General features: G+C 43.5%; 1 protein-coding gene across 2 annotated transcripts in view; it reads left to right on the forward strand.

The window, feature by feature from the left end:
- Positions 1 to 24,542, forward strand: part of ADK (adenosine kinase) — a 518,244-nt gene that overhangs the window by 466,670 nt on the left and 27,032 nt on the right. For both annotated transcript variants that reach the window (XM_063128876.1, XM_063128877.1), the window contains exon 10: positions 9,940 to 10,026. In XM_063128876.1, the coding sequence (XP_062984946.1) occupies positions 9,940 to 10,026 (87 nt within the window). The remainder of the gene's footprint in view (positions 1 to 9,939; positions 10,027 to 24,542) is intronic.

Below are 24,542 nucleotides of genomic sequence, written 5' to 3' on the forward strand. Positions count from 1 at the left end.
AGAGAAGAGATGACTGCGTGTTCGCTGGATTCAGCTGTTTCTCTCTTTAACTCTTCGACTTTTGATATCTTTGCCTCTTCTTCGACACGGCTGGTCCATCCTTCCCATCCCCAACCCTGGCTCTCTAATTACCTTCGCTATCTTCGTTCCTGTTCTCGGGCGGCTGAGCAGCTGTGGCGGAGGTCCAGGGACTGGGCAGATTTTGTCCACTATAAATTTATTCTTTCTTCCTTCTCTTCTGCTATTTCCTTGGCCAAACAGGTGTATTACTCTCGGCTTATTCAGTCGAATGCCAAGCACCCTCAGCGGCTCTTTGCTTCCTTTAATTCTCTTTTGAAGCCCTGCTCTCCATCCTTACCTCCTTCTCTGTCTGCCACTGACTTTGCTCTCTTCTTCAACTCTGAAATTCAAACACTTCTTGCGGATCTTTCTAATTCTGTCCTCTCTTCTATCTTGGCCCCCCTTTCACTAGTTCCTTCTGCTACCTTTTCTGAGTTCTCTCCGACTTCAGCGGATGAACTTTCAAGAATAATGTCCTCTTCTAATCCTCCTACCTGCTCTCTTGACCCCATCCCTTCCCGTGTTTTTATTAATCTTACTCCTGTTATTCTTCCTTCTCTGCTCCACATTATCAACACTTCTTTGTCTTTTGGTTCATTTCCTTCTGTCTATAAGCATGCCACAGTTTCTCCTATTCTTAAAAAACATCTCTTGACATGCTTTCACTTTCTAACTACCGCCCTGTCTCTTTGTTGCCTTTTGTCTCAAAGGTTTTGGAATGGGTGGTCTACTCCCGTTGCCTTGACTTTCTCTCTACTACCTCTGTTTTGGATCCTTTTCAGTCTGGTTTTCATTGTCTTCATTCCACCGAGACCGCCCTTACTAAGATTACTAACGATCTTCTTCTTGCCAAGTCTAAAGGCCTCTACTCTGTCCTTATTCTTCTGGATCTTGATATGGTCGATCACGATCTTCTGTTGAACTCCCTTTGCGATCTTGGTTTTCAAGATTCAGTCTATGACTGGTTCGTCTCTTATTTATCAGGCTGGTCATTTATAGTGTTGGCTAATGGCCTCTTGTCTGCTTCCTTTCCACTTTCAGTCGGAGTTCCACAGGGCTCTGTGCTTGGCCCATTGTTGTTTTCTCTTTATACATTATCTTTGGGTAATCTTATTCATTCTCATGGTCTTCAATACTATCTGTACACCGATGATACCTTTCATCTCCTGATTTGTCTTCTGATGTTCAGGATCGTATCTCGGCCTGTCTCACCGATGTCTCAGTCTGGATGCTTCGGCATCGCCTGAAACGGACCATGGCAAAAACAGAACTGCTAGTTTTCCCTCCTAAACCCTCTCCTCTTCTCCCATTTTCTATCACTGTTAATAATGTTATACTCTATCCTGTTGAGGAAGCTCATGGTCTTGGTTTTATTTTTAACTCTTCACTTTCTTTTTCTTCCCATATTGAGGCTGTAGCTAAGTCTTGTCGTTTCTTCTTGTATAACTTCTCTAGAATTTGCCTGTTCTTATCGGTCTCTTCCGCGAAGACTCTCATTCATGCCTTGGTTATTTCCCGCTTGGACTATTGTAATCTCCTGTTGACTGGGCTTCTTTCTTCTCATCATTCTACAGCTAAGATTATTTTTCTGGCTCGTCGTTTTGATCACGTCACCTTGCTTCTAAAATCCCTTCACTGGCTCCCTATCTCCTACAGAATTCAATATAAGCTTCTCCTTTTGACTTTTAAAGCTTGTCATGGTCTGGCTCCTCCCTATCTCTCATCTCTTATTTCATCTTACTGTCCTGCTCACACCCTTCTCTCTAATAACACTATGTCTCTTACTCGCCCAAGAGTTTCTACTTCTCTTGCTCATCTTCACCCGTTTTCACTCGCCTATGCCTGGAATTTTCTTCCAGCGCATCTGCGAACCGCAATGTCAATCACAGTTTTTAAATCTTATTTGCAAACATGTCTTTTCTCAAAAGCTTATAATCTGTAGTGTGACGATACTAGTTTTTATTATTTGTTTTATTGTCCCCCATGCTGGTTGGCCTTTCCCCTCCCTGTTTGTTTGTTACTGTGTTTTTAGAATGTAAGCCATATGGCAGGGTGTTTTGTACTTTGTTTTATTTTGTTTGGTATAGCACCATGAAAATTGATGGTGCTATATAAATAAATATTATTAATAATAATAATAATAATAATAATAATAATAATAATAATAATAAAATGTAAGCCTATGCGGCAGGGTCTTGCTATTTACTGTTTTACTCTGTACAGCACCATATACATTGATGGTGCTATATAAATAAATAAATAAATAATAATAATAATAATAATAATGAGTTCCCACAGCATGTTTATCCAGCATCATGTGAATTGGGGGCACCTTCTCTGTGAGAAAAGGTTAAAATACGTGTAGCTTTTTGGCTTCTGGGGGAGAAATTCAGGGAACTAAGAGGAGTCATGAAAGAGGTTTATACAATTATGTATGAGGAGAGAGTGGACAGTATTTCCCTCTCTTGTAACACTCGGACCCAGAATCACCCAATGGTGACCCAGGCCTGATCTACACCAAGCAGGATATGACACTTTGAAAATGGTTTGAAAACTGTACAAGGAGTGTGTCTTGGGCTCCAACAGTTGTCAATGGTTGTTATCAACCATTTTAAAGCAGTAGTGTAGATCCTGCCCCAGTGTGCAACTGCTGTAAAAAAGAAAAGAAAAGGGGGAGATTCCTTGTCAGGGATCATTAGGAAAGGAATAAAAAATAAAACTGACAAACATCTGTGGTGCAACCACGCTTTGAATGCTGTGTACAGTTCTCGTCACCTCACCTTGAAAAGGATATTGTACAACTAGAATAGCAGAAAAGGGCAACCGAAATGACCAGGGAGCTGGAATAACTTTCCTCTGAGGTTACAATATTTGAGGTGTTTTGAATTTTTTTTTTTAAAAAAAAGGTGAGTAAGGGGTGTAAAATTATGTATGGCATGGAGAAAGTAAACAGGGCTCTCTGATAATACTGAATAGTGAGAGATTCAAGTCAAATAAAAGGAATAAAAGAGAATTAGACACATTCATGGAGGTCTAGAATATCAATGGCTAGCAGTCATGCCCTCTGAAAACAAGTGGCTGGGGAACATAAGCCATAGGTTACCATTGCACTCATCTCCTGCATGCGGGCTTCCCTTAAGCATCTGGATGGCCACTGTGGGAACAGAATATAGAGCTAAATAAACTTCTGGGCTGATCCAGCACAACTCTTCTAATGTTGTCTTAATCACAGGGATTCTGGAAGCTGCTGACAGCATAGCTATAAAACCACCAATATAAAGCCACAACAAAATTTAAACAGATTAAACCAGTAAATGAATTGTAACTAAGGAGTAGGAACAGCTTCTAATCCTATTAAAAGCTAAAGAAAACAACAAGTTTTCAGGGAATTCCCCCCAAGAAATAACCAAATAGGAAACCGGGTAAATGGTCAAGAGGAGGGAATTTCAAGGACCAGATGAAGAGGGTTTTTTTTTCTGTCTGAGCTGCTTGTGTATTATGTGGGAGTTAAGTTCATGTATCATAAGGAGTCTCTTTCAGTTGTAAAGGGGCACAAGACATGAGGCTATACATGTAGTATAGTATAGAACATGCTTACTGCACACATGGAGTGGATGTTAAAGCCAGGTGTCTTAACTTGCAGTTTCTATGTTTTTTGGCATGTTGAGTGAATTGGGAAGTGACTTAACTCTTTTCTTGGGTGGGGGAAGGTGTATTTGTCTAAATATTAGAATCTTATTGAGCACTCAGTGTACTCAAGTGTAAAGAGAAACACATTTTAATAAGAACTCTTTCCCAAAAATGCTTATAAAAGTGTTTCCTTTTTACACTGGAGAAGTTCAATAAGTGTCATGTCTAGGCCTGCTCCCCCTGTGTTGGAAGAAGGTGTTTCAGGTGATCAATCAGAATCAGACTCTGAAGTAGTGGAGTCGGCGACAGAAACAGGCCAGCCTGTACCAGTGGGGGAGAAAGCTCTCACAGGCTCTTCACCAGCTGGGAGTGAACCCTCTCCAGAACTTATCTCGTCAACGGCAAATAGTACACAGTCAGTGGGAAGCCAACATTCTTCCAAGGGAAAGATCACGGAGAGGTTAGCTGATCCTAGAGTACGCCACAGACTAAAATGGGTGGAGCTAAAGGAAGGCGAGAGAAAGTCAGCCCAGCTGGCGTCCTGTCAGAAACTGCCTCAGAACTAGTCTCTCTGAAGTTAACGTGCCTTGGGAAAGGGCTTTCCAATCTTCTTGAAAGGACAATTGTCTCGCTTAGTTTGCATAGTTTTGCCTAGGAGGAAGTTCCTAGAGATTAGACTCTCTTCAGGTAGGAAGAGTCATTTATTGCGTGAATAAAGCTTTGTGGATCACTTAGCAGGCATTGCTATTGTCTCCCAAGAAGGCAAGAGATTTTGAGAAACACATAAGTTTCAGACATTTAAACAATTTAAAGGGCTGGGGTAGAGGTCCTGCTTCTTTGCAGGGAAATAGGTGCGCAGGCGCACTGTGCTGATAGGCTCACTCATCCTTCCCCACGCAATGAGCATAGGCACAGCGGGGTTTTAAAGCAGTAACCACAGAAAGCCTTGAGGCCCATCACCTAGATGACAAAGAATGAGTGTTTAAAATAGAAAGAATGGGAAACTGTATTCCAATTTTGGGGTTTTGGTCTACCTTTTTACTACTTTGCCTTAGAAACAAACCCCAGAGATGTTGGGTGCCGAGGAGCAGGGCAGACTGTTACTCATGGAAACGCATCCCCCTCCTCTTCAAATGTTCTGTCCCACAGAGTTTCTCAACAGAAAGGCACATTTCAGAATTTTGCATATACATTAATTTATTAAGGAATTTAAATCAAACTATATAATAAAGTAAATCACAAGATAAGCACACATTAAAACAGAGCAGGTGTGAAATACTGTAACTTAAGATAATATGTCACATTGTCTGTCATCCCATTGTACAAACACCAGCTGTCTTAGAATCATAGAATAGCTTGAGTAAAATTTTAATAGAGGAAAATAGAATGAGATTAAAAAATTGGTTAAGCGAGATGAACACTCGTGAAAAATTAGAAGAGGTGTTAAAGGTGAAGAACTTAACCTGGTTAAATTATTGGCAATTGGAACAATGGACGAAAAAATGGTTAAGAGATAATGGTGAATGTAGAGAATTGACAAAATTTGAGGAGCTGATTGTAAAAAAAGAAAAGGAAAAGGGAGAAAATAAAGGGATAAAAGGTTTAACGAGTGGAATATATAGATATTGGTTGGGAAGGGGGAGATAGAGAATATGGGAAAGATGGTTTGGGAAACAGATTTGATGGTACAGATAGGGCAACAGAGTTGGGAGGGAATATGGAGACAAAGAGTGTTGAGAAACATGTCGGTGAGAATTAAAGAAAATTATTATAAAATTATATGGAGGTGGTATCTAACCCCAGTGAGATTAAATAAAATAAATAAGCTGTATTCAGCAAATTGTTGGAGAGGTTGTGGGGAAAAAGGAACATATTTACATATGTGGTGGGAATGCGAATATGTCCAAAAATTGTGGGAAATGGTGTTTAATGAGATAAAAGAAATTGTTGGAATGGAGATTGAAGAGACACCTAGTGTGGCATTACTATCATTATATGGAGATTTAAAGTGTAATAAGGAAATTAAAGAATTGATAACAAATTTGCTGACAGCAGCGAGATTAATTATATCTAGGAACTGGAAGGTCCAAGGAGATTATCGTATTGAAGAATGGTATAAGGAAATTTGGGATATTGCCATTAATGATAAATTGACATGTAATATAAAAGTAAGAAGAGGCATAACAAATACGAATGAATTTGAGGGAATCTGGAAACAGTCCCTGGTATATGTGTTCTCTAAGGGAAGTGGAAAACCACCACCAGAAGAAGTAATGAGATTTTGGAAGCAGGAATAGATCCCAAAGGGAGAAGGGGAGCTATTGTATTGTATCACATTGTTTGATTATGAATATTGATAAATTACAAATGTTAACAGTTGAGCAAATTTATGTAATATTTTTTTCTTTCCTTTTGATTGATTGTTTTAATGTGAAGTTGATGTATTTTAATTTGTGTTAATAAAAAACTTTTTTAAAAAAAGAATCATAGAATAGCAGAGTTGGAAGGGGCCTACAAGGCCATCAAGTCCAACCCCCTGCTCAATGCAGGAATCCACCCTAATCTTACTTGTGAATCTTACTTGCGACACACAGTACAGGGGCTGATGTGTGAATGCTCCCTTTTGTGCTTGGCTGTTGCCTTTTCATCGCATCCACTGTGCTGAGCTTTATTAAATAATATCATGAACTGGCATGATAAAATAAAAACTGGCATGAGTTTTTTTATTTATTATCAGCATTACTTCAGTCATTAGTGGGGTAAGGAGCCATGCAACCTGAAAATTACAAAAACAATTCCATATTACTAAGGCTAGGGGCAGAACTATTTGGCTTATAACTTTCTAACAACCACCCCCTAATTAGGAGCTTAAACTTACTCAAGAAGAACCTTCATGAACAAATTTTCTGTGCAGTTTTAGCTAGCCCCTTGTGTGCAAGCTCACATTTTCCATTGAGCAGCTCTAGGCTGCTTTTGTAACTCTTCACGATAAGTATTTGGGTTGGAGGGCAGTGTGGAAGATTGCTCTTGGAAAGTGGTGATTTGGAAGACTCATTGCATGCACCTTCTGGCTCACGGCCATTTTGTATCAGCTGCACTGTGCACATAGCCATGCTCTTCTGGAAACGTTTCTAACTGCCATCTGATTTGTAGTATTTTTTTCATGATTTATTTATTACATTTATTTATTTATTACATTTCTATACTGCCCAATAGCCGGAGCCATTCAAAGTATAAAACAACAGTATAAAACCATAATATAAAATACAATATAGAAGCTCAACCAGATAAAAACAGCAGCAATGCAAAATTACAAATTTAAAACACCAAGTTAAAATATATTTATAGACTGTTACAATGCTGGGAGAATAAAAAGGTCTTCACCTGGCGTCTAAAAGCGTATAATGTAGGTGCCAAGCGAACCTCCTTAGGGAGCTCATTCCACAGCCAGGGTGCCACAGCAGAGAAGGCCCTCCTCCTGGTAGCCACCTGCCTCACTTCCTTTGGCAGGGGCTCGCAGAGAAGGACCCCTGAGGATGACCTTAGGGTCCGGGCAGGTACATATGGGAGGAGGCGTTCCTTCAGATAGCCTGGCCCTGAGCCGTTTAGGGCTTTAAATGTTAATACCAGCATTTTGAATTGGGCCCCGACATGGACTGGCAGCCAATGAAGCTGGAGAAGGACTGGCGTAATGTGGTCTCGTTGGCCAGTCCCTGTTAGTAAACGTGCTGCCCTGTTTTGTACCAGTTGAAGTTTCCAGACTGTTTTCAAAGGCAGCCCCATGTATAACGCATTGCAGTAATCCAAACGAGAGGTTATCAGAGCATGGATAACTGTAGCTAGGCTAACTCCGTCCAGATAAGGGCGCAGTTGGTATACCAACCTAAGCTGATAAAAGGTGCTGATAAAAGGTGATAAGTTGAAGCAGCATAGCTATTGTACCAAAGCCACCTTTAGTGCTATGTTCTAGAGAGATAAGCATGGTTGTTCCTATATTTTAAAACGGTGCAAGTATAACCTGAAAATGTTACTGCCTCCAACAAGCACTGGCTCAATGCTCAACCCAGCTTCACTCATCCCTCCCCTTCCTTGCAAGGGGAAGATGAAAGACGAGCAAAGCACACTTGGCCGGCAGTTGAAGGAGGTCCTGTAAGCACCAATTGATGGTGCAGTTGTCTTTGCTCCTGCTTGTTGTATCCTGTGCAGAGGATGAGAAATACGAGGGAAGCACACTCAGAACGCCCTTGCAGGAGCTCCCGCCAAAGCCAGCTGAGTGCGTAGCTACCACGGCCTCAAGGAACCCCCCTTGTTATCTACGACCACAGGTTGGTGATAACAAGGGGATTCGTCTCCTTCTCAAGCCTCCAGTAGCCTCCAGGCAAGGGGTGGAGCTTCAGGAGCTGGCAGGGTTTGGGAATGTGAGGGACTCGCAGAGAGAAACCAAGCCTCTGCAAGCTGGCTGGGGAACCTCTATAGGCCATATTTGTCCTGTGGCCTGGGGAGTCCCCACCCATTTTATAAAGGGACATCTCTTGCAAGTTCTCTGGGGAAAGGAAGGGAACACTTTACAGAATGTGGCAGGCAAAGGTGAAAAAGAATGCCCATGAATATTTGTATTTCCTTTGTTGCAACAGATCAGAATATATTTATGAATACACTGGAAATGGAAGTGGTTCAAGTTCAGGGATCACTTTGCTGCAAGGGAAGAATACAAGCTGCATTAACCATGCATAAAAAGTAGAGCTACAGCCTTTAGTTGATTTGGTTAGATTAATGAATTAAAAGCATCAACTAAAAAAGTTAATAATTATTCATTTTTAAACATTTTTAGTTCATTTTTCTTTCAAAGACTTATAAAACCTACAGCTTTCAAGCACTATCTTAGAAGAGGCATTCCCTCTTGTGAGAGTCAGAAGGAGAAATGCCTCTTCTAAGGTGTTGCATCATCTAAAAACAGGTAGAAAGTGTGCTATTGTTTTTCTTGTATGCAATTTAAGAAGATGATGAAGATGATGAAGATGATAAATGTATTTCTTATCGCCTCTCCATTTTGATCAACAACAATAAACGGTAAAATACATAAAACTGAATTAAAACATAATATACATTGTTAAAACATCCTAAAAAACATTCTAAAACAGCTGAGTAATGAAGCTGTTAAAATTTATCTGATTAGGCAGCTATCGCTGCAATCCTGTTCATGCCTACTCTGAAGCAGTCCTGTTCAGTTCAATGGGAAATGCTTCCAGGTAAGTGTCTATATAGGGTTATACTTTTAAAGCTTTTTTAATCCAATGACAGTCCTACTACATTTCTCCTTGTTAAGAGGCATAAAGATTGGATATAAGGATGGAATTCTGAAGTGCTTTTATTACTTTACTTCCCTGTCTGAACTACTTTGCATGCTACTTATACAACCTTCTGAAACATTTTTAAAACTATGTGTTTTGTTGCTTCATGCTGCATTGTCCTGATAGTCTGTCTAAATATTTTTTTAAAAAAAAACCAGTAAAGAAACTTCCGGTTGTCTTCTGAGACAGGGGCTGACAGAGGGTGCTTGTTCGTTATCATTACTGTCTAGCAAAGCTCAATCCACTCTGTTTCTCTAATGCTCCTTGAGTTGAGGCCCAGCATTGGGCAAAAGGCGGGATACAAATAAAATAATAATAATAATAATAATAATAATAATAATAATAATAATAATAATAAAGGCTGCTTTTTATTCTGTTAATTTACACATTAACAATGTGGTGATTATGTTTTTATCACATCCTTATGACATTACCCCATGGAAAGCCCTAGCTAATTAATTAGTAGCATGTATTTAATCTGTGACCTCTAAAGTGACCCATACGTGATAAGGTACATGGACAATGGTACATTCAAGAACACAATTTTTAAACCAGACTCTAGAATGCCAGCAGAAAGGCAAAATATGGAAAACAAGGCTAGAAAACATTTCCATTGTGGCTCTAAAGCTAAACATAATCAGTACTCAGGTTCTTTTTACAAAAGGTATGTAGTTCCATGGTGTTTTTTCCTTCTAGAAGGAAGGAAATACCATGGTTGTTACTTCTTTTTCACATTCCAGGTGATTTTAAGTCTTTTTTATGGATTCCATGAACTGCAGAAGCTCTGATCCATGAATATCATATGAGGTTATTCATCAATTGTTGCTTCTTTACAATGTTGTAACTTAGGATCTTACCACATATATTCTAAGATGCCCCCTTTAATTTTCCCTTGTAGAAAATGAAGTACAAACTTTCCCAGTCTTAATTAGTGACCAGAGTGAGATCGTTGACACCAATGGAGCTGGAGATGCATTTGTGGGAGGTATGTACTATTTGCATTATTGCTTTACTTTGAAGTGTGCCCCCGTTCATTTTGATAGCCCCCAGAATGGGGGGGGGCGAGTAGGTCACTTTCTCGGCGTGTACTTTGCCAATGAACACACCAGGTTGGAGAATGCAAGTTAAGATTTATTCGTAAATTAATGTTGCAACATGGAACTCCAGCGCAAAATGCAAATTCAGAGTTCCCCGAACAAAGGGATCCTAGAATATATAGACTCTGATTACATCACTTTGTAAGTAATATCAGTTTGCTTATCTCTAATGGACTTTACTGGCCCGTGCTAAGTTAAACAAACTAGGTTACACTACTTACTGACTACTAGGTAAGGTGAATACACTTCATATTTATTTATTTATTTTATTTATTTATTACATTTTTATACCGCCCAATAGCCGAAGCTCTCTGGGCGGTTCACAAAAATTAAAACCACAATAAAACACCCAACACAATTACGAAATACAGTATAAAAAGCGCAACCAGGATAAAACCACACAGCAAAGTTGATATAAGATTAAAATACAGAGTTAAAACAGTAAAATTTAAATTTAAGTTAAAATTAAGTGTTAAAATACTGAGTGAATAAAAAGGTCTTCAGCTGGCGCTGAAAGCAGTACAGTGTAGGTGCCAGGCGGACCTCTCTGGGGAGCTCGTTCCACAACCGGGGTGCCACAGCGGAGAAAGTTATATATCACAGCTTATGTTCAACGCTGATTGGTTGAAAGTTTTTCCTTTGTCTAAGATGCACTTAAAATCCGCCATGCAGGAATGTTGGGGGGCTGGGCGGTTCTTAACCTTTCACCTGGAGCATAGGCTTATTTCACAGAATGAAATTCCCTTTTACACACATCAATTTGAGAGGATTTACCCCCTCCAATGTAGAATATCACATTGTTCTTTTCAAGCTTTCATTTGCATCCTAAGATTGTGTTTTAATGGACTGTTAATTCTCTCAGTAAAAAATGTGTTTTTTGCCTTTAAAGATAATATGCTATTATGCAACATCTACATTGTTTTCACAAGATTAATTGTATCTGTCAGAATGTTGCATAAACAAGCTGCATCAAACATGTTATGTAGTGAACTCAGAATCCCTCCTGGCTTTAAAATGTTAGCACATTGCTCTTCTTTTAAACAGGTTGTAGTGAATATTAAAGAGTATGTAACGTTTAAACTACATTTTGTTTCTTAGTGCATGTGTTTCTTGGACCGTTGATGTGCAAATGCAAAAAGACTACAAAGTCTTTTAAAAGTTAGAAGTAAAATAACATCTGCTGCTACTTTTATCTTTATTTGCAACCATACTATTTTTTGTCATAAAAAGCAGAAGGGGGAGTACTTGGCTAGTGCCTGTTCTGCTGTGGTCATGCACACCTTAGTTACACCCTGCTGGGACTACAGCAATGCATTCTATGTTGGGCTGCCTTGGAAAACTGTTTGGAAACTTCAGCTGGCCCAGAATGCTATGGCCAAACTGTTGACCAGGGCCAGTTACAAGGAGCACATTATTTTCTTGTTACAACAGCTTCACTGGCTAACAATCTGTTTCTAGGCACAATTCCAAGTGCTGGTTGTGACCCATTAAGCCCATGTGGCTTGAAAGACCACCTTCTCCCATACAAGCCTGCTCGGGTCCGTAAGATCTTCAGGAGAGGCCCTTCTTTTGATGCCGATGCCTTCAGAGGCACATTTGGTGGCAATGAGAGAGAGAGAGAGAGAGAGAGAGAGAGAGAGAGAGAGAGAGAGACTTCTCAGTGGCTGATCCCAAGCTGTGGAACTCCTTGCCTCCTACAGCTGGGAGGCGAAGGCCTTTTTATTGCAGCAGGCCTTTGGCATGTAAGTGGATCTGTTAGGCAGATTGTCACTTTTATTCTGTTGTTGATGAGTTTCTAATTGTGGTTTTGTGCATTTGTTTTATTATTGTTTTAATCTAGTTTTATTTATTATTGTAAGGCGACTTGAGTGTCACTTTTCTTGGTGGAAAATTGGGCAAAATCAAATCAATATATCTATAAATTTTTGTTCAAAATGCCTCAACAAAAACAAAAAACTGGTCTAGCTCAAAGGTTATGTTGTTGAAAGCAGTCTGTCTATTGCAATGCTATTCTGTTGCATTTTGTAGGTTGTCGTGTCAGTAAGGGCCTAAAGGTGCAATCCTATGCATGTTTAGATAAAGTCCTACAACTTTTAGCATTCCTCAGCCAGCCATGCTGGCTGGAGAATACTAGGAAATTTAAGACTTTATTCTGTCTAAAATATGCATCGGGTTGCACTCTAAAAAGCATTCTGTTAGCGTCAGTAAGAGTCTCGAATTATAGTGCTAGGTTTCAAGTCAGGTTCTCCAGAGGAAGGACAAAAATCTCAGGATGAGGAGTCATGGTATTTTTTGCTTTTTTTGAGAGTTTTTGCTTATTGGCTCTGCCATGACCACCAGGCTCTGTCCCTTGATCTTCCCCTTCTGCCATCTTGTCCCACCAGGCTTACGAAGCATCATTTCATACCCCTCAAGCTCCTTCCCTGTACCTCAGGAGACATTGCAATCATGGGCATCCATAGGAATTTTTCCAACCCGGGGGCGAGGGGGGGGGAGGAATGCACAGCAATTTGTAATTTGCATCCAACTACAACACACCAGTGCAATTTCCTTGTGTGCGCTCTTTTTTGCTAAGCATCACATTCCATGACATTTAGAAGCCTACACAGAATAGTAGACAATCCCTGGAATTGAACAGCACTAATGTAGAAGAGTGTTATATTCAAGAAGCATCATGAACTCCAACAAAACTGTATTTGGCATGAGGGATAAAAACACATACCTAGGAACAAGAGAAAAAAATAAATGTGCAAAAACAGTAGAGCTATCTAAGTTCACATGACATGTCCATCTCAGAAACATCTCGGAAAACATTGGTGAACGCTCGCTAGCCTTCCCCAATCTGGTACCCTGCACGTGTTTTAGACCACCATCTCCCCCAGCATTCCAGACCATTGCCCATGCTGGTTGGGGCTGGTTGGAGTTGAAGCCTAAAACATCTGAATATGTTGTGAAAGGCAGCTCTAGAGAGTAGCAATGGAGACTGTGTGGAGTATCTTTAGCAGTGGAATGAGAAATTACTATGCTTGAACAGGTTTCAGGGTTCTAGAGGAGTCTGGTCTATTCACTTTACTTTTCACATTATTATCAGCCACTTTTTGTTTCAGCTAACAATAGAAATTTTGCAGGGAGCTGCAGCAATGTTCTTTTGAAATTTTGTATTTTTCCTTGAACTGTACATTTTGTCTATGGCTGCACATGTTTAAAACATCAGAGAACAGGTCTATGATTTCTGGTAGATCTGGTAGCTGAACAGCAATAAAACCTGGGAACCCAGTATACCAAGACAGGTAGACTTGGCTTCTGAGGTATTTGTAGATCTACCCCTCTGTGTTTTTCAGTGGATAGACCTGATATCCTGGCAATGTTTTTCTACCCACAGTTGAAATCCTCAAGTCTTTCCATGACTCATTCACCCCAGATTAAAGGCCATTACAGGCCTGGAAGGGCATGGTTAATATTTTGTTGTAGGAGTGCGGCCGCTGGCCTACTCAGTTTGCAGCCCACTGCTAGGCTCCGCTCTACAGGCAACACACAATAGATGGGGTTTTTAGGCTGAAGTTACTTCCTAACAGAGAAGCCCACCAAAAGGCATAACACAGAGATGTGTTAACCATTGCCATGACTTCATTCATTGACTAAAATCACTAAATGGTGGAAGTAGGGCAGATTCTCACAAAATGATAGGCAGAATAGTGGCTGCACATTTTGCTTCATATTTCAGGTTCTACAAGAGCTAAAGACTTGCTTTTTTAAAAAAACTGAAACTAGGAAATCTGGTGGTTCTTCTTCGTGGTCTCTGTGCATCACACATTATGGAGGCTCTGCGCCTGCGCAGGGCCAGCTTCAGAAACTTCACTAGCTGAAAACCTTTTTTGGGCGGGAACCCCTCCCCCGCCGTCCACTGAGCATGCTCAGGGGTTCCCGCCCTATCTCCTCAGTTCTATTCAACCGCCTGTGGGTCAACAGCTTGTTGGAGACTTCTCATTTGGGTATTTATACCTCAGCTGAAAAATCTTTCATTTTTTCCTTTCTTTCTCTTACCACTCCAGTTTTCTACGTTTTCTGTATATTTAGATAAATAAAATAAAATTAAAAAATTGTTAGTTAGTTAGTTGTTGGTGCTTATGGCACATCAAGGTCTTTTCAAGAAGTGTTCTAATTGTGGACAGAAAATATCACAAACAGATGGACATTCTCTTTGTTTACTGTGCTTGGGGGAAGCACATGTAATGGAAACCTGTGCTTTTTGTTTAAAATTCTTGAGGCAAGCGAGAAAAAACCGCTCAGATCGCCTTCGGGCGATTCTCTGGGAAAAGGCTTTGGAGGCAGTAGATAAACTGAGACCGACTCAAATCTCTACATCTCCTAACAAAATGGAGTCTATGCCCCAACCTCCTCCTGTTCAGAGTGAAGCCTTAGCAGTTCCCCCCTCCTCCTCTCACTCCGCTTCTTCAAAAGCGGCAAAGAAGATCTCTAAGAGAGCGAGAGAGCACAGTGGGGCAGAAGAACCCCAAAAGAAAAAGAGCAAGCTGAAGGCTAAAAATGGAAAGAAAAAGTTGGCCAATCCAGCTTTGTCGGTACCGAAGAGTCCGGTACCAAGAACTTCGCTACTGAAGCAACCTACGGTACCTAGGAGCCCGATATCGAGGCTTTCCTTACAAAAGTCCCCTCCGCTACCGATGAGCCCGATACCGAGGCTTTCGATACCGAGGGCGTTCTCGATACCGAGACGGACTACACCATCTTCACCTCTGGTACTGACCCTTCCGTCTCAGTCCAAGCAGGTTGTGGTTTCCCCAGTACCATCCCCCTTTCGGATCATCACGATACCGGTTGAGGATTCAAACGTGAGAGCATCCATCTCAGAGGGCGAGATTAGAGGTTCCTCGTTGGACAATACCATTGCAGATCGGGGTCCTTCTTCCCCTCGATACCGACAGGAACCGCACCTGTCAGTCGGTACCGATGCACATCGGTACCGACCAATATCTCCTTACGGGAACACCCACGATTGTTCACCGTCTTCAATTTATTCTGGCCGTCAACATTCTGTTTATGGCGAACGCTCTCGCTCTTCACCTAGAAGGCGTGATTATTACGCTGATTGGCAACCCCCGCAATACCCTCCATATTATTATGAGGACTGGAGACACAGACAAGAACAAGATTATTACTACTATTACACTCAGGAGCGCCCACACGCCTCCTACCCGCATTTCCGCAAACCTCCTTCGGAAACGATCTCCTGTCCCCCACCTCCAGAGGAGGTCACATCTATGCCACCACCGCCTCAGCCATCGCTACCGAGGCGCGCAGCGCAGCCGACACAAACGGCAGTACCGACTATATCGGTACCGACCCAGACACTGCAGCCTTTGTCCACATTGGGGGGGACAGGAAACAGGCTGGATGCCCTATCAGAGGAAGACTACCAATCTGATTCCTCACAAGAGGCATCACCGGTACCGTCCATCCCCTCACCAGATGACCTAGTTGCTACCTCAGATGTAGTGTCTCCTTCAGAAGACTTGGCACATTTTGCTGACCAAGTACAGAAGATGGCAAGGTCTTTGGGGATTGAGATGTCCCAACCACTAGAGAAGTTGAACGACCCAGTCTATGACAATGTTTACTGTGAATCATCAACTCCAGCAGCCATCCCATATTTACCCGTATTGCTAAGAACAACTCAGCAATCCTGGAAACTGCCCTCCTCTCTGCCACCTACGTCAAGGAGGCTAGAGAACCTGTATAAAATACAGGAGAAGACAGCCCCTTTTCTCTTTACACATCCAAAGCCTAATTCTATCATTGTGGAAGCCTCCCAAGGGCGAACACAAAGGAGACATAATGCGCCCATAGATAAAGAAGGACATAGATTGGATGGCTTAGGTAGAAGAATTTACTCTTCTACAGCACTATCTTTAAGGGTTCATAATTACCAAGCCACTATGGCAAAATACCAACTCTTTCTATGGGAGAAAATGGCATCCTTGTCCAGTTACCTCCCAGATGATCAGAGGGAACTAGCCAACATATTTTATACTGAGGCAATGAGACTGTCCCGACAGGAGCTTAACACAGCACGCCATGCAACTGACTGTGCTTCGAAAGCGATGGTTGCCTCCATTGCATTAAGGAGGCATGCATGGTTAAGGTCGGCGGGATTGTCCCAAGAGGCACGCACCCGTATAGAGGACCTACCTTTTGATGGCGAAGGCCTATTCTGCTGCTCCACTGATGAATCATTGGAAAATGTCCAAAAGGCTAAAAATACAGCCAAGAAAATGGGAATCAGGCAACAGCAACCACAAAGACCCTTCCGTCCAAGACGCTGGCTCAGAACCCAACAACAATTTCTGCCCAGACAACAACCACAGGACCGTACCCCTCTGTATCAACCCCAAGGACAATACAAGAGGCAGCAGTTCACGGGTCGCTTTAAACAGAACAAGGGCAAACCAGATGGAGCTCAGAGATGTCGTCTTTGACTGTCCCATAATTCTAATCACTTCACCTCAATTCAGAGAAATTCTTGCCCCTTTTTACCACACATGGACCACCATTACCACCGACGTGTGGGTCTTAAACATCATTTCTCAGGGCTACAAAATAGAGTTCTTCTTCGTGGTCTCTGTGCATCACACTATGGGCTCTGCGCTGGCGCCGAGCTCTGCTTCGGGAAGTCTTCTCCATCTGAGAACCATTAATGTTTTGGCGGGAAGCCTCCCCCACCATCCACTGCGCCTGTCTGTGCTCATTCCTGCCTTCCCCTCAGTTCCTTTGTGACCGCCTTAGCTGGTGCTTCACAGAGAGAGTTCTTCTCCGTTTTACTCCAAAGATTGAGTAGCTGAGTTTATCTTACCATTTCTTCTTACCGTTTCTTCTACTATCCAATTATTCTTCACCCTAATCTTTATACCTATAAAAAAAAACAATTCTTTTTCCATCCTCACTATCTATTCTCTCCTTCTCCTTCTATAGTTAGTTGTATGGCCCTTAAGGCACCCTTCCGTAAGTGCGTCCGCTGTGCTAGCAAACTTCCCGCAGCGGACGGCCACTCACTTTGTGTACTGTGCCTGAGCGAGACACACATTGTTGAGACGTGCCATCACTGTCAGTCCTTTTCAAGGCAAACAAGAAGACACAAGGCTGATAGGCTTAAAGCCGAACTTTGGAAACAAACGCTTCAATGCGCCGACAAGCCAAAAAGTATGACTTCCATGCCGACACAACCCTCGATGTCGACAGATACCTTGACATCAATAGCCCGTTCTGAACCATCAACATCGATGCAGTCTAGAACGGTATCTACAGCAAAAAAGATTACCAAAAAGGCTAAGACCATCAAACCGCCTTCTGAAACCCGCATTAAGAAGAAGAAGAGCTAAGGCCTTAGCAGAACGCCCTTTACCCATTATAGAGAGTTCCAACCCGGCAGATCCCCCAGCAGTTGAACTTCTCTCCACAATGTTGGAGGGTGAAATCCGAGAACCACCAACCCTGACGCAACAACCAGGCACATCCCTATCTCTAAGGGACGCTGTCGATGCCGCTGAAACAGTGCATTGTCTTCCATCGCCAGCACCCCAACCCAGTCCTCGTCCTAGTCCATGACCGAGATCGAGAGACACCAATTTGCCTTACTCGCGGCATGAGCGCTACGAGAGACACGGACGCTCCAGGTCACGACACCGATCACCTTCCATCTATAGAGACGATTACTCAGCCAGACACCATTATTCCTACCGTAGTAGATCTAGGTCCCCACATTGTGACTGGGAATACTCCGAATATTCCTATCCACCGTCGACACGGAACTATGAACATCATTGTGATAGACAGCATATCTACCGTGAACGGGACGTGCAATACTCCAGACGCCCGCAACCTCCAGAGACCACCACGACATCGATGCATGCAGACACACGCACAGCACCTATGCAGCCACCAATCCATAGCGAACACACCGCCCCTGTACCGAGCCCTCATAGGTCACCACAGTCGGCGGATGGGTATGACTCCGAACCATCATTTCAATCGACAGCGGCACCTTCTTTACCTTCTCCCGACAAAAATCTCGGACCCAAGGAACGTGCATCCCCTTCAGAAGAGATGGGTTCATTTGCAGAACAAATATTGAGAATGGCACAAGCATTGGGAGTAGACGTGCAACAACAGCAAGATCACATTGAAGACCTTATATTCAAACCTATATTTACAGAGGCTTCAGCTCCGGTAGAAATACCCTTCGCTCCAACATTATTACATGCAATCAAACAAACATGGGTCTCTCCTTCGCTAATGACACTAACCTCCCGTTGACTGGAGTCCATGTATAGAGTACAAAAGAAGGATGTGGATTTTCTATTCACACATTCACGACCCAACTCAATAATCGTCGAATCCTCCCATTCTAGACCCCATAAACAATACTCATCTCCTGTGGACAAAGAAGGACGTCGATTAGATTTCCTGGGCAGCTGCATTGGGCTTGAGAGTCACAAACTACCAGGCTCTTATGGCCCGCTACCAACTTTTTTTATGGGATAAAATTGGCTCCCTGTGTGACTATCTACCAGAGACCACAGGGAGTTAGCTCGCGCATTGCAATCTGAAGCTTCTCGACTAGCGAAGCTGCAAATCAACACCACTCAACACCAGACGGACTGTTACGCCAAGTTGATGATGGGAGCAGTAGCGTCACGCCTGGCTTAGGTCAGCAGGAATGGCCCCAGAAGCTCGAACACGAATAGAGGAATTACCGTTTGATGGAGACGGCCTACTTAATGCCTCAACGGACGAGAAAATGAATACTGTTCAGAAGGCGAGAAACAATGCAAAAAAGATGGGAATTGGCCAACAGAATCAACAATTTCAATCCCAAAAACCACGTAAATGGCCTCGCCAATACCAACCTTATCAACAAAAAAACCTCTGTCGATAGAACCCCATGATTTCAACCGGCACAGTCGTTCCAGAGAAAACCATACGCCCAGACCAACCACTTCCGCTCACACCAGAAGATGGATAACCTTCCTAAACGTTGTCTTTGACTTACACCATGCCAACATTGCATACCATGCATTCGCCGACCACTTATCCCTTTTGCTTCACGCTTGGGACAATATCACAACGGACTCTTGGGTCCTGGACATAATCGCACAAGGCTATCGAAGTTCAAGACCCTCCCTCCACTCAGTATTGTGAAGATCACGACACCTTCCACCACCCTAAACCAAGAAACCATCATGCTATCCTTCAAGGGAGCAATAGAACAGGTCACAAATCAAAAATTCGAAGGGTTTTTTTTCAAGGTACTTCACAGTACCGAAAAAGGACGGGGGTCTCAGACCCATATTAGACCTCAGAAACTTGAACAAGTACATTCGTCCCAAAAAACTCAGAATGACAACCCTGCACACCATCCTCCAATTTCTAAGAAAGAATGCATGGTTTGCCATCATAGACTTGAAAGACGCATATTTTCATATTTCCATTACAGAATCCCACCGCCACTTCCTACAATTTGCCATAGGAGACAACGTTTACCAGTTCTGGGTCCTGCCGTTCGGTCTCAGTACAGCCCCACGTGTATTCACAAAATGCATGGCGGTTGTCTGTGCACACCTCCAAATGCTCAACGTCGAGATATACCCGTATCTCGACGACTGGCTCGTGATAGCGGACTCCAGAGAACTTCTATCGCACAATATCCATTTGACACTGAACCTCCTAAAAATGCTAGGCCTTTGTGTGAACTACGAAAAATCAACTCTTCACCCTACCCAATCTGTGAAATTCATAGGAGCCAAATTGGACTCGATTGCAGGAAGGGCGTTCCTACCTCGGGACCGAGCACAAGAACTAGCCCGCAAAGCCTGGGACATGATTGCACAGCCTTACACCTCAGCACACAAGATTCAGCACCTACTGGGCCATATGGCATCTACTGTAATGGTCATTCGATGGGCGAGATTTCACATGCGCCATTACAACTCTGGTTTCTACGACACTACGACAAGGACCGAGATCCCAAGCATCACTTTCTTACTGTCCCATGTATGCCCTTCGATGGTGGGCTCACACGCAACATCTTCTAGAAAGCATTCCTTTTCAACATCCGCCCCATCACGCACTTTAACAACAGATGCGTCGACGGTGGGATGGGGAGCCCACTGCGGTACCTTGCAAATTCAAGGCCAATGGTCGACCCACAAAACCATGAACCACATCAACTACCTAGAGTTGGAAGCAGTCAGGAAAGCTCTCAAGGCATTCGAACCTGCTCTACTAAACTAACATGTGCAGGTACTTACAGATAATACCACAGTATTATGGCACATAAACAAACAAGGAGGAACCAGATCCCCAAAACTGGTTAACCTCACACTTCGCATACTAAAATGGACGATACCCAGAGGGATATACCTAACAGCCATACACATTGCAGGAACCGACAATATCCTAGCAGATTCACTCAGCCGCAGGAATCTCCTTCATCACGAGTGGCAATTGTCACCCAAGATAGTAGCCCGTGTCTTCTGCATCTGGGGCCAACCCAAGACAGACCTATTTGCCACTGCGGAGAACACTGTGTGCACAAAATTCTGCTCGAGAGCAGGAATAGGAGAAGGTTCCATGGGGGACGCATTCCTTCACAAATGGAATGGCATATTGTATTACATCGTCCCACCATTCCCGATTCTTTGCCAGAGTAGTGGCAAAGATCATACAAGACAAGACGAATTGCATCTTAATAGCCCCGTGGTGGCCCAGACAACCATGGTTCATACCTCTGACTCGCATTACGAAAGGTCACACATACCGCCTTCCTCTGGACCCAGCACTGCTATCGTGCAACAACGGACAAATTCTCCATCCCGACCTCCAGAGACTGAAACTCACAGCATGGAGAATCCATCCAAGACACATTTAGATTCTACCACACACACCCTTGAGTTACCATCAGGGGTCCAACATGTGCTCTCGGCATCTATAAAGGACTCTACCAAGATATCATATACTAGAAAATGGAAATCTTTCTGTGATTTTGCAGATACACATGCTTTCGATCCAAACATTTGCTCCATTACCGATATACTTACATTCCTACACCACCTCTGTCAGAAGGGATTATGATACGCATCCATCCGGGTATACTTAGCGGCCATATCTTCGTATCGAGGAGAAGTTGACCACAGACCTCTCTTCTCTACACCGATAGTAAAGAAATTTCAACGTGGCCTTAATAACTTAGTGCCCCCGGTGAAACCCATTACCCCTGATTGGAGCCTGTCAGTGGTATTGAACGCACTCACCGCAAAACCATTTGATCCTCTAGCCTCCATATCGATGCATCTCTTATCGTGGAAAGTTGCCTTCCTAGTGGCAATAATGTCAGGGAGGAGAGCGAATGAGTTATCCACCCTATGCATCGACTCACCATTTACGATATTTCATAAGGATAAAGTTGTTATGAGACCTGACATTACCTTTCTCCCGAAAATAGTATCGGATTTCCATATTAACCAACCCATAGTCTTACCTGCCTTTTTCCCATCTCCATCGACAGAATTGGAGAAAAGACTGCATTGCTTGGATGTAAGAAGGGCGTTAGCCTTTTACAAAGACAGGACACAAGTGTTTCGTACAACTGAAAGACTTTTTATTTCTTATGGTGGCAAACAAAGAGGTCACGCACTTTCAGCCCAACAACTTGCCGTGTTGATAGTGCACACTATCAGGCTAGCCTACCGTATAGCCAAGCTGCAACTCCCTAAAGAAGTTCGTGCACATTCCACTCGAAGTATCTCCACATCGACGGCATTTGCCAGAGGGACTTCATTAGATGACGTCTGTAAAGCAGCAACATGGTCACGCCCCTTGACATTCGCCAAGCATTACAACATCGACATGCGCTCTCGAAGGGACTCTTCTTTTGGCAGAGCCGTGTTGTCTTCAGTACTTCAATGACACCGACCCTCCACCGGTGAGTACTTAGCTTGGTAATCGCCCATAGTGTGATGCACAGAGACCACGAAGAAGAAATGCAAGTTGCTTACCTGTAACTGTAGTTCTTTGAGTGGTCATCTGTGCAGTCACACAACCCTCCCACCGTCCCCTCTTCGCTGTCACATACTGAAGGGGTATCCCCTCGGTACCAAGATCGTATAGTCGGTCACAAAGGAACTGAGGGGAAGGCGGGGAACGAGCGCAGACATGCGCAATGGACGGTGGGGGAGGGTTCCTACCAAAACATTAACGGTTCTCAGCTGGAGAAGACTTTCCGAAGCAGAGCTCGGCACCAGCGCAGAGCCCATAGTGTGACTGCACAGATGACCACTCAAAGAACTACAGTTACAGGTAAGCAACCTGCATTTTGCCACCCTTCCTCCGCTCAGAACTGCAAGGTTCTCACCACCTACAGACGCTCTATTACAAGAGACCAAGTCTCTATTAAAGAAGGGCGCCATAGAGCGATTACCAACAAACACCCTAAGACTTGGGTTCTACTCCCATTATTTTACGGTTCTGAAATGGGATGGGGGTCTACGACCTATTTTGGACCTCAGAGAGCTAAACAAGTTCATCAAGCCCAAAAAAATTCCGGATGAACTCTTTAGCAACCATTTTGCCATTCCTCTCCCAAGGGGATTGGTTTACAGCAATCGACCTCAAAGATGCATACTTTCACATCTCGATCCACAGCGACCGCCGCCACTTCCTTCGATTCATCATAGGGGAAGACATTTTTCAATTCAAAGTGCTCCCCTTCGGTCTTTCTACTGCCCCCTGAGTTTTCACCAAGTGCATGGCACCGGTATGTGCTTTCCTCAGAACTCCAGTGAGGGAGGAAGCAGCAGCCAGGCACCTCTCCATCGTGCCTGGGTCCAGCTCCAGCTGAGAGCCCCCTCCCTCCCGCTACCAACTGTCACTGCAGAGGCCATCAGTGGGGGAGGAAGCAGCAGCCAGGCACCTCTCCATCGTGCCTGGGTCCAGCTCCAGCTGAGAGCCCCCTCCCTCCTGCTGCCAACTTTCAACTGTCACTGCTGAACTTTGCAACTAAGAATGGGGTGCCTGAATTTGCTTTCCTTTTCCCCCTCCTCCTCCCTCCCAATCCCCTTTCCTTTTGTGTCATGTCTTTTAGATTGTAAGCCTGTGGGCAGGGACTGTCTTAAGAAATACTTTTGTAAGCCGCCATGAGAGCCTTTTTTGGCTGAATGGCGGCATAAAAATGCTTAAATAAATAAATAAATAAATAAACTCGAGGGGTAGAGATTTACTCTTATTTAGACGATTGGCTGATAGTGGCAAATACAAAACAGGAAGCCACCCACAACACTCATCTCACCATCAACCTCCTCAACAAATTAGGTTTATATATCAACAAGGAAAAATCGACCCTCCAACCTACCCAAAGAATAAAATTCCTCGGAGCAATTCTGGACTCAACCGGCTCCAGAGCCTTCCTCCCAGAGGAAAGAGCCATTACATTAACGACACTCACACTCAAACTCTACTGCTCAAAGAGTGTATCTGCCTTCCAAGTCCAAAGGTTACTTGGATTCATGGCAGCAACGGTGAGTGTCGTACCGTGGGCGCGCCTCCACATGACGCCTCTGCAGTTGTGGCTCCTATGAGAGTACGACAACACAATGGACACTCATCGAGTCAAACTGTCGCTCCCTACAGCTGTGAAGGGGACCCTCCTCTGGTGGGCGGATATGTCCAACATCATGCAAGGGTTGGACTTCAGACCTCCACTTCCATCCAAGCATCTGATGACAGATGCATCATTATCGGGCTGGGGAGCCCACTGCAGAGACCTTATCATCCAAGAACGCTGGAGTCATGTCGACAGACAAAGACACATAAACATTCTAGAATTAATGACCATTCAGAAGGCACTACATGCTTTCCAACAGACGTTGTCAGGGCACGTGATTCAGATCCATACAGACAACATGGCAGCTGTTTGGCATATCAACAAACAAGGCAGAACACGGTCGATGGACCTGATTTCTCTGACCTTGGACATTTGGCACCGGGCAATCGCCCACGACATGACCTTATCAGCCATTCATATCGCAGGCCAGGACAATATATTGGCAGAGGAGCTCAGCCGCACTTTTATGGACACACACAAGTGGCAGATGGCAAGGTCTGTACTCACTATGATTTTTCAAACATGGGGACAGCCTTCAATAGATCTATTTGCGTCACCGGAGAACGCCATCTGCAGTCGCTTCTGCACTTGGGCAGGTCACGGACAAGCATCCCTAGGGGACACCTTCGAAAGGACTTGGTGGGGGCAACTGCTGTACCTATTCCCTCCAATACCTCTTCTTTCCAGGGTCATACCGAAGTTACGCAGGGACAATTCCAATGCCATACTAAT

Source organism: Elgaria multicarinata, chromosome 6 (genome assembly GCF_023053635.1).
Source record: "Elgaria multicarinata webbii isolate HBS135686 ecotype San Diego chromosome 6, rElgMul1.1.pri, whole genome shotgun sequence".
Lineage (NCBI taxonomy): Eukaryota > Metazoa > Chordata > Lepidosauria > Squamata > Anguidae > Elgaria > Elgaria multicarinata.